The sequence below is a fragment of the Gallus gallus genome, chromosome 5 (assembly GCF_016699485.2).
Source record: "Gallus gallus isolate bGalGal1 chromosome 5, bGalGal1.mat.broiler.GRCg7b, whole genome shotgun sequence".
NCBI classification, from domain to species: Eukaryota; Metazoa; Chordata; class Aves; order Galliformes; family Phasianidae; genus Gallus; species Gallus gallus.
In genome coordinates this window covers 53,873,041-53,885,195 of record NC_052536.1, presented here as the reverse complement: position 1 = coordinate 53,885,195, position 12,155 = coordinate 53,873,041, and the positions used below count along the sequence as shown (strand labels likewise).

Below are 12,155 nucleotides of genomic sequence, written 5' to 3'. Positions count from 1 at the left end.
CGGCTCTTCTGAGCGCGGCCGGGCGGGCTGCGAGGCGCGGTGCCGCCCGGAGCGGCTCGTACCGGCCCGACCCGGCCCGACCCGGCCGCGCGCCGTGCTGAGGGCCGCGGTGCGGAACGCGCGGGGCGGCGGGCGGTGCCGGGGGGCCGCTTTGGCGGCGCACCGGGCGGCGGAAGGCGGAAGGGAGCGGCGAGCAGCCAGGGGAGGAGGCGGTCATGGACGAGCAGGGCTGCCCGCGCTGCAAGACCACCAAGTACCGCAACCCCTCCCTGAAGCTGATGGTCAACGTCTGCGGACACACGCTGTGAGTGAAGCCCGGGGGTTACGTGGGGGCTGCGGGGCTGCCGGGGTGCGCTGGGAGCGCTCGGGCCCGGGGAGGGCCCTCGTGTAGTGCGGAGCTCTCGGGCTGCGGCCAGGTGAGGGTTCGAGGTGTGGAGGGGAGGGAGGAGAGGGAAACGCGTTTCTGGCCGATTTAAAAGTTTCTCGGTTGTATTTAGTGCTCTGCTTGGGCAACTGAGGGGAAAAAAAACACCCATATGTATATACTGCTGTGAGCGTTCTGAATGAGTAATGCTTTTTCTGAAGGTCTGGTGCTGCTTTGAATGTTGGGCAATCCTCTGCTGAGCGTGTGCTGGCGGTGCTTCTCCAGTACATCCCTTTTGCAGCAGTGAGGTCCTTACCAATGTTGTTCCTGTCTCCCAGAGCTGAACACGTGGGTAATTCCTGCTGCTGGCTGTAGCTGATGTAAGCCTTGTGCGGTCTGAACACATGCACTTACAGATCTGGAGGTCTTCCTTAGTTTCTGGGCAAGTTGTAAAGGTGCTGCTCTAAATTCTTAAACCCCCATACTGCAGTAGCAATACGTTCTGTTTTATTTTTATCTTTTTAATGTATCTCTCTGTCTTTCCCATTACATAAATGTTAGGATAACAGATATGTTTCAGACAGCCTAAAAAACCCTGTGTGCTGATGTAGTAACTTATCAGGATGAAGGGATTTACGTTATATTGCTTAGGGGTGAAAAGAAAGAAAGGGGGGTAGTTTTAATCCCTTTCCCTGATCACATCCTCTATGTCCGCATACACGCTTTTGCTGCTACCAGGGAAGCAAGTGGGAGAGCAGTAGATGCTCTCCTAGTGGTGCTACTGTAGAAGGAAGAGGCAGCAGGAGTGCCCCTTTGGTAACAGTGATGCTGGCTGTGTGAAAGTGTGGCATTTGCTGGAGTTCAAAAGGTAACAGCTGGTTTAGGCGAGGCTGTGCAGCTTTAAAATGATCTTTTTATCTTCTTTTCCAATGGAGAACAAAGCACTGGTGGTCTTCATGATCTTCTGCTTCTAAGCTCCTCCAGAGCCACTTCCAGCAGAGGACAGCGTGTTTCAGTTTGCTCTCCTTTGGTTCTCAGTGTTTTCTTTTATAGCTGAGTTTTACTCGAGAAGATCAGTCATATTTTGTGCTATCCTGGGTCCAGCTTGTTTGGGGCTGATGTTCCTGCCTGGCTTTCCTTGTTTCTTCCTAGCTGTTCAGAGGCTACCTCTGCTTTCCTCAGCTCTTGTTCTTTGCACTTCTCCATTTGGAATTGTTTTCTCCATGGCCAAATTGGTGGTCTGAGCTCTTGCAGCCTTGGGCTCGGACAGCCCAGGTATCTGCAAGTGGAAAGAACTGTGCAGTGCCACCCAGCCTGACCCTGTCTGGAAGTACTCTTTTAATGTAGCAGTGCCTGAATACTGTCCATAGGTGAAGATTAATAACTTGCCTGCAGAACTGTATTGCCATAATTGTCCATGTTTGATGTTTGCTCAGGAGTTTTGAGGCAATTGCTCTGATGTGGTTCCCAGTTTTGGCTTGTGTTCTTGTCATTCCATGCTGACAGGGGTTTTGTTAGCCAGTTCATCTGACCTCATGAAGGCCGATGCAGCAAACCTTCTGAATGCTGTAGCATTATCTGGTAGAGATGCTGCCTTAACACAGTCCTACTTAACTGCTCTTTCCTTCACTGCATGTGTTCTGGAGGGATATTTTGTTACCTTCAGTGTTGTCTACAGGTTGTTTCTTTCCTAATGCTTTGACTTTTACTGGTTTAATAATCATGCTGTTCACTTTAAGTCATCTTCAGTTATTTGAAGCTTTACAATACTTGCAAAATCTGTTGATTCTCAAATCATTAAAGAACTTTTGCCTGCTGGACGGGCCTGCTTTGCAGGGGGGCTGGACTTGATGATCTCTGGAGGTCCCTTCCAGCCCCTACAGTTCTGTGACTGTACTTGGCTGAGGTGATTTGTCAGAGAATTTCAGACCTTCTGGCTTTCAGATAGCTTGTTCCTTTACTGTCGGTTCATTTTCTTTATTTTGTGGCTGTTCTGCCCTTTCATGCTTTCTGTTGGCTCAGGAGTTGGAGGTTTCTGCTTTCACTTTCCTTGCTGGATCCTCCCCTTTGGTTAGAATGAAACTAGAAGAGACTTCCTTCCATAGCATTTTTTTTCCCTACTTGTATAAACAAGGTTAATCTCAAAGTATTTGAGAGCTTGTTGGGTAATGTGTGTCCTGTTTGCTCCTCATTGTTTTTTTTTTTTTCCTTGGCAGATGTCTGCAGTGAAGGTCCTCATTGCTATAAAGTTCTGTGCTTCGGCCGTTCTGTTGTTCATCCTTTTCCCCTTCCTCATTTTGCTAATATAAATCTCTGGAGTAGATTGTATGTGATCGAGTACCCATTTAGCCTCCCATCTCTCTTTTACTGTGACCTAGATGCTGCCAACTGATCTGTTCTGCATCGTAGCACCCATGTATGCAGGTAGCATCAAGCACAGTGACACAGGCAGATGGGCAGAGAAGGGAGGAGCAGCTTTCTTATAACATCATATGTTTGCCATGCTGAGTTCTCCCGTGGCCGGGGGGCTCTGGAATGTGCTCACATCCACTGGTGGTAGGGGTCAGCATGCTGATAAGCACCGTGCCGCTGCAGTGGAGATAAGGGGTAGCCAGATGAGTGCAAGAGGATAAGATTGGACATTCAGTCTCTGCTGTAAACATCCTTCAGGTTGAGTTGCCGCTGTAGTTCACTCTGATGGAACCATGCCAAACCCTACAACTATGGGAATGTATGGGGGGGTATTTTTTAGTATTTTCCTTAGTTATTGCTGCTTGACCAAAATAACAAGAAGTGTAATACCACGTGTTTTTGGCATTACGGTGATGTTAAATAAGCCTTTTCCACTATAAATCTTCCCTGTCACTGGGAGGGCGGATGATAAATTAGCAGTTAAAAGTTGTTCTAAGGTGGGACTTAGTATGGAAATGCTCAGTTCAAGAATAATGAATGTCTTTTTAAGTTTATTTTCTTAAGTATCACAGAGGTTCAAGGCATCACATACTTGGCTTTAAGGATGCTTTTGCACAGGGGAAAGCGTGTCTAATTACGGAGCAGTGCTTGATTAAAGTTCTGCAACACATTAGTTTCTAAGGTGAAGGGGTGGCTTTGCCTTCTTTTTAAAAGCTCACTCTGAAGTATTGTCATGTGTGCACAAAGGCTTTTGAATACAGTTTTTGACTTTTCAGGTTCCTGATGTGTTTTCTGAATGTTCGGACGCAGGGTCTGTGCTTGCCAGTGCAGTTGCAATCCACCTGGCTTCGAGACTCTGAATTATTCAGTCTGCTTGAATTTCATGGCCTATGCTGCGTTTTAGGAGACAGGTTAAGCATATCCCAGTGATTTACTTACATAAAGAGGAAAGGAAATGCGTCTACCAAAAACTGCATTAAAAGAATGTTGAGGTTGTTACCGCAAACAGGGCAGGGTAAAGACATTTAGTGTTGGCTGTAAACTTGGACCATATGGTCTCAAACAATCAGACACAAAAGTCTTATGTAAAAAAGCAGTTAATTGGGGCTGCTGGTTCTGCTTTGTTGTCCTGCTGCCTGCTACAGGGAGGAGGGGGGAAACTGGTGTGTAAAGCTCCTTTGGAGTCAGCGAGGCTGCTCCAGCTACCTGTGACCAACCCCACTGGAGGGAGGAAGCGTGGATGTCTGCAGACTAACAAAAGCACAGAAACTCCTTTTCCCCTCCCCGGCATTGTCCTGTCTCTGCAAAGTGTCCTTCCGTGCTCGACAGCTCTGGGAGATGGGTGCGGGCACTGGAGCAGCCTCTGCAGAAAGCTGATATCTTGCTTTCTGCTCCTGCTTTTGTCCCTGTCCTGTGTTTGCCTTTGTTCATGCACCACTGCAATATTAGATGGTTGTTAACGATTTTGCTTGATAAAAAACTTTTCTGCTGTCTTCTTCCTGTCCACCGGAGCCTTATGGAAAGGTGTCTAGTCTCTTTATTAACATTGATTTTTTTACTCCTATTCCCAGAGGGAGACGTGTTTATTTCTCAATTAATTTGTTAATAAGGCTCCAAAATGAAGATGGCGTAACAACGCTTACGATCTCTAGGCCTAGCTTTGTATTGCTCAGGGGAGACATCAATTCAGTGGGTTGTGTTGTGGGGATTCTAATCTGCCCTGCACCCTGTTATGGCTGTTCCAGGGATTCATTAGGGGGTAAGTGCGTCCTCCGAGAACTCTAATTGCAGTGCTAACGGCTGCTAAAATGAAGAAACAGAGGTTTCATTATTTGCTTGTTTATTTTAATGCTAGGAGCACTTGGAGTTTTGCGGCTGAGTATGAGCATCCCAAGTGAATTCAGCAGAGTGGGATCTCATGCCAGCACATGGGGCTGGAGTCATTGGAAAAAAAGTTTGGAATCTTTGTGTTTAATCTCCTTCCAAGTGGAAGGATCGCTTGGCCTCCTGCTGCATTCTTCTCTGCAGTGTGGTTCAAGAAAATCACTCTTTTAGGATGGAGGGGGAAACCCCAGAGGTTGTCGAAAGCAACATAAAACTGTACCTAAGCCAAGTTAAGTCTGAAGAAGCCTAATTAGGAGTAGGTAGTAAGGATCTGTCAGACCTGTAATTTTAATTTAAGCATGCAGGAATTAAGTGCTTAAATACATATTTGAGTTTTATTCGGCAAGCTTTTTTTTTTTTTTCCCCTAAATGAAGCATCTTAAATACAAGATGCACAAGCTGTTGTATTCAGGACTGTCAAGGCCATTGGATTTTTCTACTGAACAACTAGGTAAGGTGCTTCATTCTAACTGTTTCTTATGGATGAATTGGGAAAAACATGATGGAGCTTTTTGCTTGGATGTGCCACAGGAGGTTAGGTTGGCTGACACTTGTTTGAAATAGTAGTGCAATCAAAGCCTATCTGCATCCTCAGAGGAAGAGGCAAAAATGATTTCTTTTTTAGCTGAATATATTCCCATCAGAAAGAGTTTTTTTTCTCCTGAATTCTCAGGGTATAACAATCTGGGTCGTCTTTCTTTGTCTTTTTGGAGTTATTCCTGTTTTTATTAATTGAGATTAGAACTGATCTATCCCATTACTCTTCCAAAGCCTCTCCAACTTAGTCATGGGAGGTGGTTAAATCACGGCTGAAATACCCAAGAGGTTATTTCCTTCTGCTATCCAGTTTTTACAGTGAATATTTGCTTTTAAATTTGGCTCTGGATCGCGGTCTAAATACTTCTGTTGAAATGATGTTAAAAATACATCTGTTACATTATAATTCAAGCTGATAATTCTGTGGGTTTGTGAGGAAGAAGGACATTTGAGTTCTCTCTTGTTGCCTGAGCTTGAAAATGCTAATAGGTGATATACATAGATTGAACAATTAGGAAATTAAGCAGATATCTTCCTGAGCTATGAAAGTTGTGATGTGTCTCAGGTAATACTAAATTGTTGGGAGAACAGGATTGAAAAGGCCATCTTAGAACACTGAGAAAAGTTGCATTCCTGTGCTCTTTGTCCGAGGCATTGGTTTCTTGTTCTTTTTTTGTTCCAAGGACAAGTGAAGGTGAAGTTTGAAGTGAGGCTGGGTCAGCATTTTGGAAACTGAATTTTGTATTCCAGTGTTCAGATCTGGTTAGGAAACTGAAAAAAAGAAAAGAACCTTCCCTGATGGTAGCAGAATGTGGGACAAGCTGCTGAGCTTGTGTTGTGGGCAGTTAGGATTCACATCTCCAGTTCCCTTTTTGATTTAATGACATGCAGGAGATGGTGGGTATTTCTTCCCAGAAAGGCTGCTCTGGTTGTTATTACAGTCATAAGAATTGATGCTAAGAGTGCCCTGAGTTTTATTGTGAGATCTGCTGGGTTTTGGTTTTATTTTTTAATGTGTTGCAATAATTATTTGTGACAGTCTGATCTAAGAGCTTCACAATAGTTCCTGCTGTACCTGACAAAATCAGACTTTTTTAGCTAAGATCATCCTTTGAGGCCCTGGATACGATGTTCTAAGTTGCTCGTCCTTTGCAATTGTATATCACATACTTGGGAGAGAGAATGTTCATGTTCAGGAAAGAGAGAACAGGATGCCTCTGCCACAAATGGATGATCAACAAATAATCTGGTTTGATGGTTGTTATGCTTCAAACTGGGAAACACGTAGGTAAGTATTTTTACTGTTATCGCAGTCCTGCTCCAATGAATAGCACAAAGGTTAAGTATATGTCTAAGCATTTGCAGAATCCTGGGCTTAATCTGAGCATGTTAACTCCTTGAAGTTACAGAGAAAGATAAGTGGTTCTACTGAGAGCTGGAGAACAGTGGGATGGTGCAGTGAGGAGCAGCTACTTTTGAAGAAGCAATGTTCAGGTCAGAGTTCTCAAGTCCTAAGAACGTTCCGCTCCCTAATTTTAGTAATGCCAAGCAGTGTCAGCAGGCTGGCAGTTTGTGCCCAGATTACCGAGAATTGCTGATTTTCCTAGACAGCAAAACTGAAGGGAGCTCTTCGGCTGATACTGACACCTTCAAACCTGGGAGTCACAATGGGAAGTGTTGGGTCTGGTTGGGCTGGAGGTTTGGCACCAGGGTTTGTTGCATCGCAAGAACTGCTGGTAGTGCCAGGTCAAAGGAGGAAGCCTTGCTTGTTCCAGGCAAGTACGGGCAGACACGCACGCGGTGCCTTTGTCATCCTTGTTGGCAACGTGTCATGTGTGCGTCCTGTAAAAACTGGTATCTTCATGGAGATTAGGAGCTGAAAAGTCTATATGTGTAACTAATAACTGGATAATCTTTAACATGAGTACATGAATAGCCTTGTGTAAAGAGAAGGGTTTGGGTTGTTCTGGGAGTAGCTGTCTGCAAGCTTAAGAAGATCGCAAACTCTTAGTCCTTATGTGCCCTGGTTGGTGTTGGGAAGGGCTGTCAGCGGTGGTTGTGTAGTCTGATAACTCTGTGACTGATTTGCTGTGGCCTGGAGATGAGAAGCTGCCTTTAAATCCTCCAAATCCCCTTGTTCCAGAGAAAATAAATAAAATCTACATCCTGAGGAAGGGGAGGTTTAGGACTGAGGGCAGTACCAGGATGATGCGGTGTTGCTGTGAATGTTGTGAGCCATGCAGCACTGGGGCAGTTTGGGAGCTGGAGGGGCCCATGTCAGTTGAGCTTAGTCTAGAATTACTATATTTATTTGAACCTTCTTGTTTCTAGTCTTCCAATAGAACAAAGCCTAAAGTCTCGTTAATCAAATCCTTGCTTCTATTCTGTCTGTTTGGTTTTGGGGAAAGGGGGTGCAGGATGGAAGAGCAGATGTGTCCAGAGCGAGCTGTCTCCATGTGGGCAGTGTGTCAATGGTGCACGAGTGCAGCAGCCCCTGCAGGCCTGTTCCTTGGGATGAAATTGGGGCATGCAAATTGTTTGAGGTCCATGTGGGAAAGTTTGCTGTTAAGCAAGAAATTTTGGAAAGAACATGTGTCTGGGAAACATCTCATGGCTCTGGGGAAACCACAGTGTTTGTAGAGGAGCTGGAAGAGGAGGGTGACTCCCAGCCCTACCTTGTGGCAGTGAGTGAAACACAAATGTAGAAAGGGAACTTGGTCGGGAAAGGAGAACGACTGCATGAGGACCTTAGGGAAGTGACCTGGAGCGTGTGACCCCGATACATTGCTTTTCCCTTGTGGGGTTGCAGCAGCACCCAGCATTTGAGGGATGCTTTGCAGAGTCCCGGAGCTGCCAAGTTCCCAAAGCCCCACGTTTTCCAAGGGCTCACCTGCTGCTCGGCTGCCCTACAGAAGTACAGCCTATGGAAATGCTCCTGTGCTCCCTGGGAGCTGTGCTTCGAGCAGAGGAAATCCTACAGAACACTAATGCTAATCACTCTCAAATCAGGAATGTGAAATTTGGGCATGCTTCAGGCGTTATATTGGCTTAATTTCCTTATCTGGTGATGTGAGGATAATAGTGCCTCATGGTGATTTTTGAGGAGGTCGGTTGCTAAATGCTCACTGTGCATGCCAAGGAAAACTGGAGAGGAAGGAAAAAAAAGTAAACTTGTTGAAGCAGGGTTTGAATGGGGAGAATAAACAGGGATAAAATGACATTGTCTGCGTGCACATTGGTTGAGTGTTGTCTGTCCGGAGGGCTGAAAGAGGTGGTAGTCCTGGCAAGCTGAAAAGAGCAGCCCTACAGCTCAGCTCCTGGCAGGCAAGCACATAGCTTGAAAGGGAAAAAGGCAGCGCTCAGGCCATACAGTGTGCAGGAGTGACGTGGCACGAGGCCTTCAGCCGCTGCCTGGCTGAGCTGAAGCAGGCTGATGGATGGAGAGGGGAGCAGCCTGACTGCCTCAGCCTGCCTTCTTGATGGGAAGGGGTAACGGCGGGGAGGGATGGAGCGCAGTTCTATCAGCGCGCGTGACCACCAGAGGGATCAGACCACTGGGATTTTCTCTTCTGCAGTTTCATTCTACATTCTTCCATGCAGCTTGGTTATGGGTGGTTTACGTACAGAGATTTTAATCGTCTGACGTGAGAGAATTATAAATTAGACATGGTCTGACCTATTTATGCTCTGTCACAGGTTGACTTTTTTTTTTTTGCTTCGGTCTGGCAGGAAAAAATAGGGCTGTATTTATGACTGTGATGCAGCTTTATATTTCTACTTATACGAGTAAAACTTGCTTTCCAAAACTCACGATATGTCTCTAAGTAGGTAGTTCAGAGATAACCGCATCATTAAACACTGCAGGCTGCACAGCCTGTGTTTTCTGTGAGCTGGATCAGTTGCATCCCATTTCCAGAGCTCTACTGATTCCCTCCTTCTAGAGCTTCAGTGACATAATTGGCGAATGTATCTGAAAGTAATCATTCATTGAATGCAATGGACCTCCACCACTTTCTCTTACACCTAATTAGTTCAGTATTTTATTCCGATGTGGGTTTTAGTGATGGTGTAAAGATGCAAAGTTGCCTGAAGGAGAGTTGCCCCAACCGATGTCTTTCTACCACACGTCCTTCCTTCACAAATATAGAAGCAGCTTTATCATTGAAAATTTAATGAAGCTTTCATCAATATAGTGCAGTGCCTCTACTTTCTCTGAAACGTATTCATTTTTAATGAGCTTCAAATTCTAATTTCAGATAACAGGAACAACTGAATATAACCATAAATCTGATGTGTTTGTGAACAACGTGTCCCATGTCATTTACAATTTGTAAAGTAGCCGTTGATGACTGGCGTGGTGAAGCGTGGGAGGAGCTGTGCATCTCAGCATCAAGCAGCTGCTATTTAAATCAGCTTTGGACTGCATTTGGAAGCAGGTTTAAATGGTTTGTTTCAGACCTCTATTTTTTCATAAAAATCAGCCTCGGGAAACAGAAGCAGTGACCTTAAAGCAATGAGGCTGTTGCCTGAGTGACATTTCAAAGTATTTCTGCTTTGTGGCTTTTTTTTCGCCCCCTCCCTTAGCAAGCCTAAGGTTAGTTCCTTAGTTAAAAAGTACAATAGTGGGAAACTTCTTCGTATGTGTGGCAGAGCTGGTACTACTGAGTGAAATATAGGATTGTGTATAATGAATTGCAGAAGATGGAAACAGTCTAGGAATAGCTGTGAAAGTATCCCGCTGCACTCTGCACAGTGTCAAACGAAGGATTGCTGTGGAGCATCAGATAGTGTTGTGCTACTTGGCTTGGCTGGAGGAGCACCACAGCTCCTTGTGCTCATTCTTACCAGGAGTGGAGCTGCTGAAAAGGTGGTATTGCTCTGCAGATTGTGAGCAGTGACCACACCTATGAGTGCATGGTTACGTTTTCCATTAGAATGGGAAAACGTTAATGCTAAAACACTGTTTTGATCATGTGAAAATGCTTTACTGTTCTATCTGCATTCTTTAATTTATGATCCTTTTATTGTTTCTCGAAATCATAATTGGCATTTACCCATTAATATTTAATTTGCTTTGGAGGTTAATTGCAGAAAAAGGCCATATGTAATATGATGCCGTCGAGTATAGAAACATAAAATATAATAACCAGAAACATTTGCTACTACACACATTACTGCCTTTGTAATAATACAAAAGGCGATGCAGAGAGTAGCTTCTGCTCCACCCTCTTTCTCAGCAGTATGCAATTTTGTCATATATATATATATATTTTTAAAGAAATCGGATTTATTTTAGTGCCACAATAACTTTGTGCATGCGTTGCACGTTTGTATCCTGGCTGCTCTTGGCTGTTCTAAATTTCTTGCCTTAGTTTACTTGATGCAGTACACTATCGGGGTCAATTGGGATGATCTCCCATCTTGTTTTTTTTCTTAATCCAACATTTTATGCACGTTTTAACAACATCACAGATGAAACACACTGATGTCTGCCAAACGTATTGCATGGTTGTTCTTTCACGTAGGTGTAGCAGCCCCAGAATTTTCTTCTATCCCTGCTGATAAGGACTGAGAGAAGCTGTGGCATCTTCCCTGCCTTGTGCTGCTTCCTGCCTGCCACCAGAACAGGCATCAGGGAGCCTTGTGGCTGTCATCCCCAGGCAGTGGGGACAGGGCAGGAGTGGCCTGGCTTCTGTTTCCCCAGCCAGCCCTGTCCTGCTGGGATGCAAGCCTTTGCCAGGGGAAGTTAAGCAATGCAGCACAGCTTGTGGTCTCTGCAGGACCTGGCTCTGATTGTTTCCTGGTCCCTAGAGTGTATCCCAGCAAGAATATGGCTTTTTTACCTTCTGAATCCTGCACTACCTGATTTGTAAGGCTTTCACAGACTCTTGCCTTAGTAGAAGAGATCTGGTGTGGGAGATCTGGTGTATCCTGAATAGGGAAGTTCTGAATAGGGAAGATCTGGTGTATCCTGAATAGTTCCAGTCTGCTCCAGCCATTTTATGGAGCTGCTGGGCGTTGTCAGACATGTATCAATGATGGACGTTTCCACTAGATACTGACTGGTTTATCTTCTGAATTTCTGATGACTAATTAACAAGTACAAATTCCTAATGAAAGTTCTTGTTTCCTAGCTGTGCAGAGGAGAGCAGTGTGGCGATGACAGCTGTGTAGCAAGGCTGGTGTTCCTGGAGATGGGCTCAGTTCATCACGTGCTTGAGTGCCCACCTAGTCCATAGGAGCAGTGAGATTCCTTACATGGCAATTGCTTTCCTGATTACTATTTATTTTCACTCCTGAAAAGTGTGCATCTTTTCTGATGGTCGCTTCTCTGTGAAACCATTTACTTAACACAGTTTATTTAAGGTAAATTGATAGCAGTAAATTAGGAGTTTGTCTTAAGAGTCCCTTTTCATATTTGGCTGGGACTATCAGCTGTAGAGACTGAAGGTGTTTGAGAAAGAACAATGTGTTTGTTCTGTTTTTAAACTTTACTAGTTCAACAGTCTTAAATGACTCTCCTTCATCTTGTCCTGAGTGACAGCAGCTATTTTACTTGCCAGTCTCAATGTGACCTGTTCTCTGGGTCAGCTTTTTACTGCGATTTGTAATAAATATCCTAATGCAACTTCACATTATGATGAGAAAAGTTTGTAGGTTTTTTGCAAACTTGGAGGAAATTTAGCAAAAACTATTTTTTACTTTCCTAATTTCTGCAGGTTTTTTTTCAGATGCTTTAAGGAAAGTTCATTTGTTTTTATCTGGGGGCTCTTATAATATATACTAATTGCACATACAAGCTATGTTCCAGCACTTGTTTTGGATTCCAGAACTGAGAAGTTAGGAAATACTAGAAAAAGGTTTTCTTGTTCAGTATGAGCTTGGTTCCTCTGTATGTATGATAACGTATGATTATTGGCATAGAATGCCATTTTTTATCTCGCAGGAGTTTGTTTGG

General features: G+C 44.6%; 1 protein-coding gene across 3 annotated transcripts in view; it reads left to right on the top strand.

Moving 5' to 3' along the window:
* Positions 1–164: 164 nt before the first annotated feature.
* MNAT1 (MNAT1, CDK activating kinase assembly factor) overlaps positions 165–12,155 on the top strand; it is a 115,158-nt gene continuing 103,167 nt past the window's right edge. For all 3 annotated transcript variants that reach the window (XM_004936442.5, XM_040701603.2, XM_046942456.1), the window contains exon 1: positions 165–304. In XM_004936442.5, coding sequence (XP_004936499.1) covers positions 216–304 — 89 coding nt within the window. In that variant the 5' untranslated portion in view covers positions 165–215. The remainder of the gene's footprint in view (positions 305–12,155) is intronic.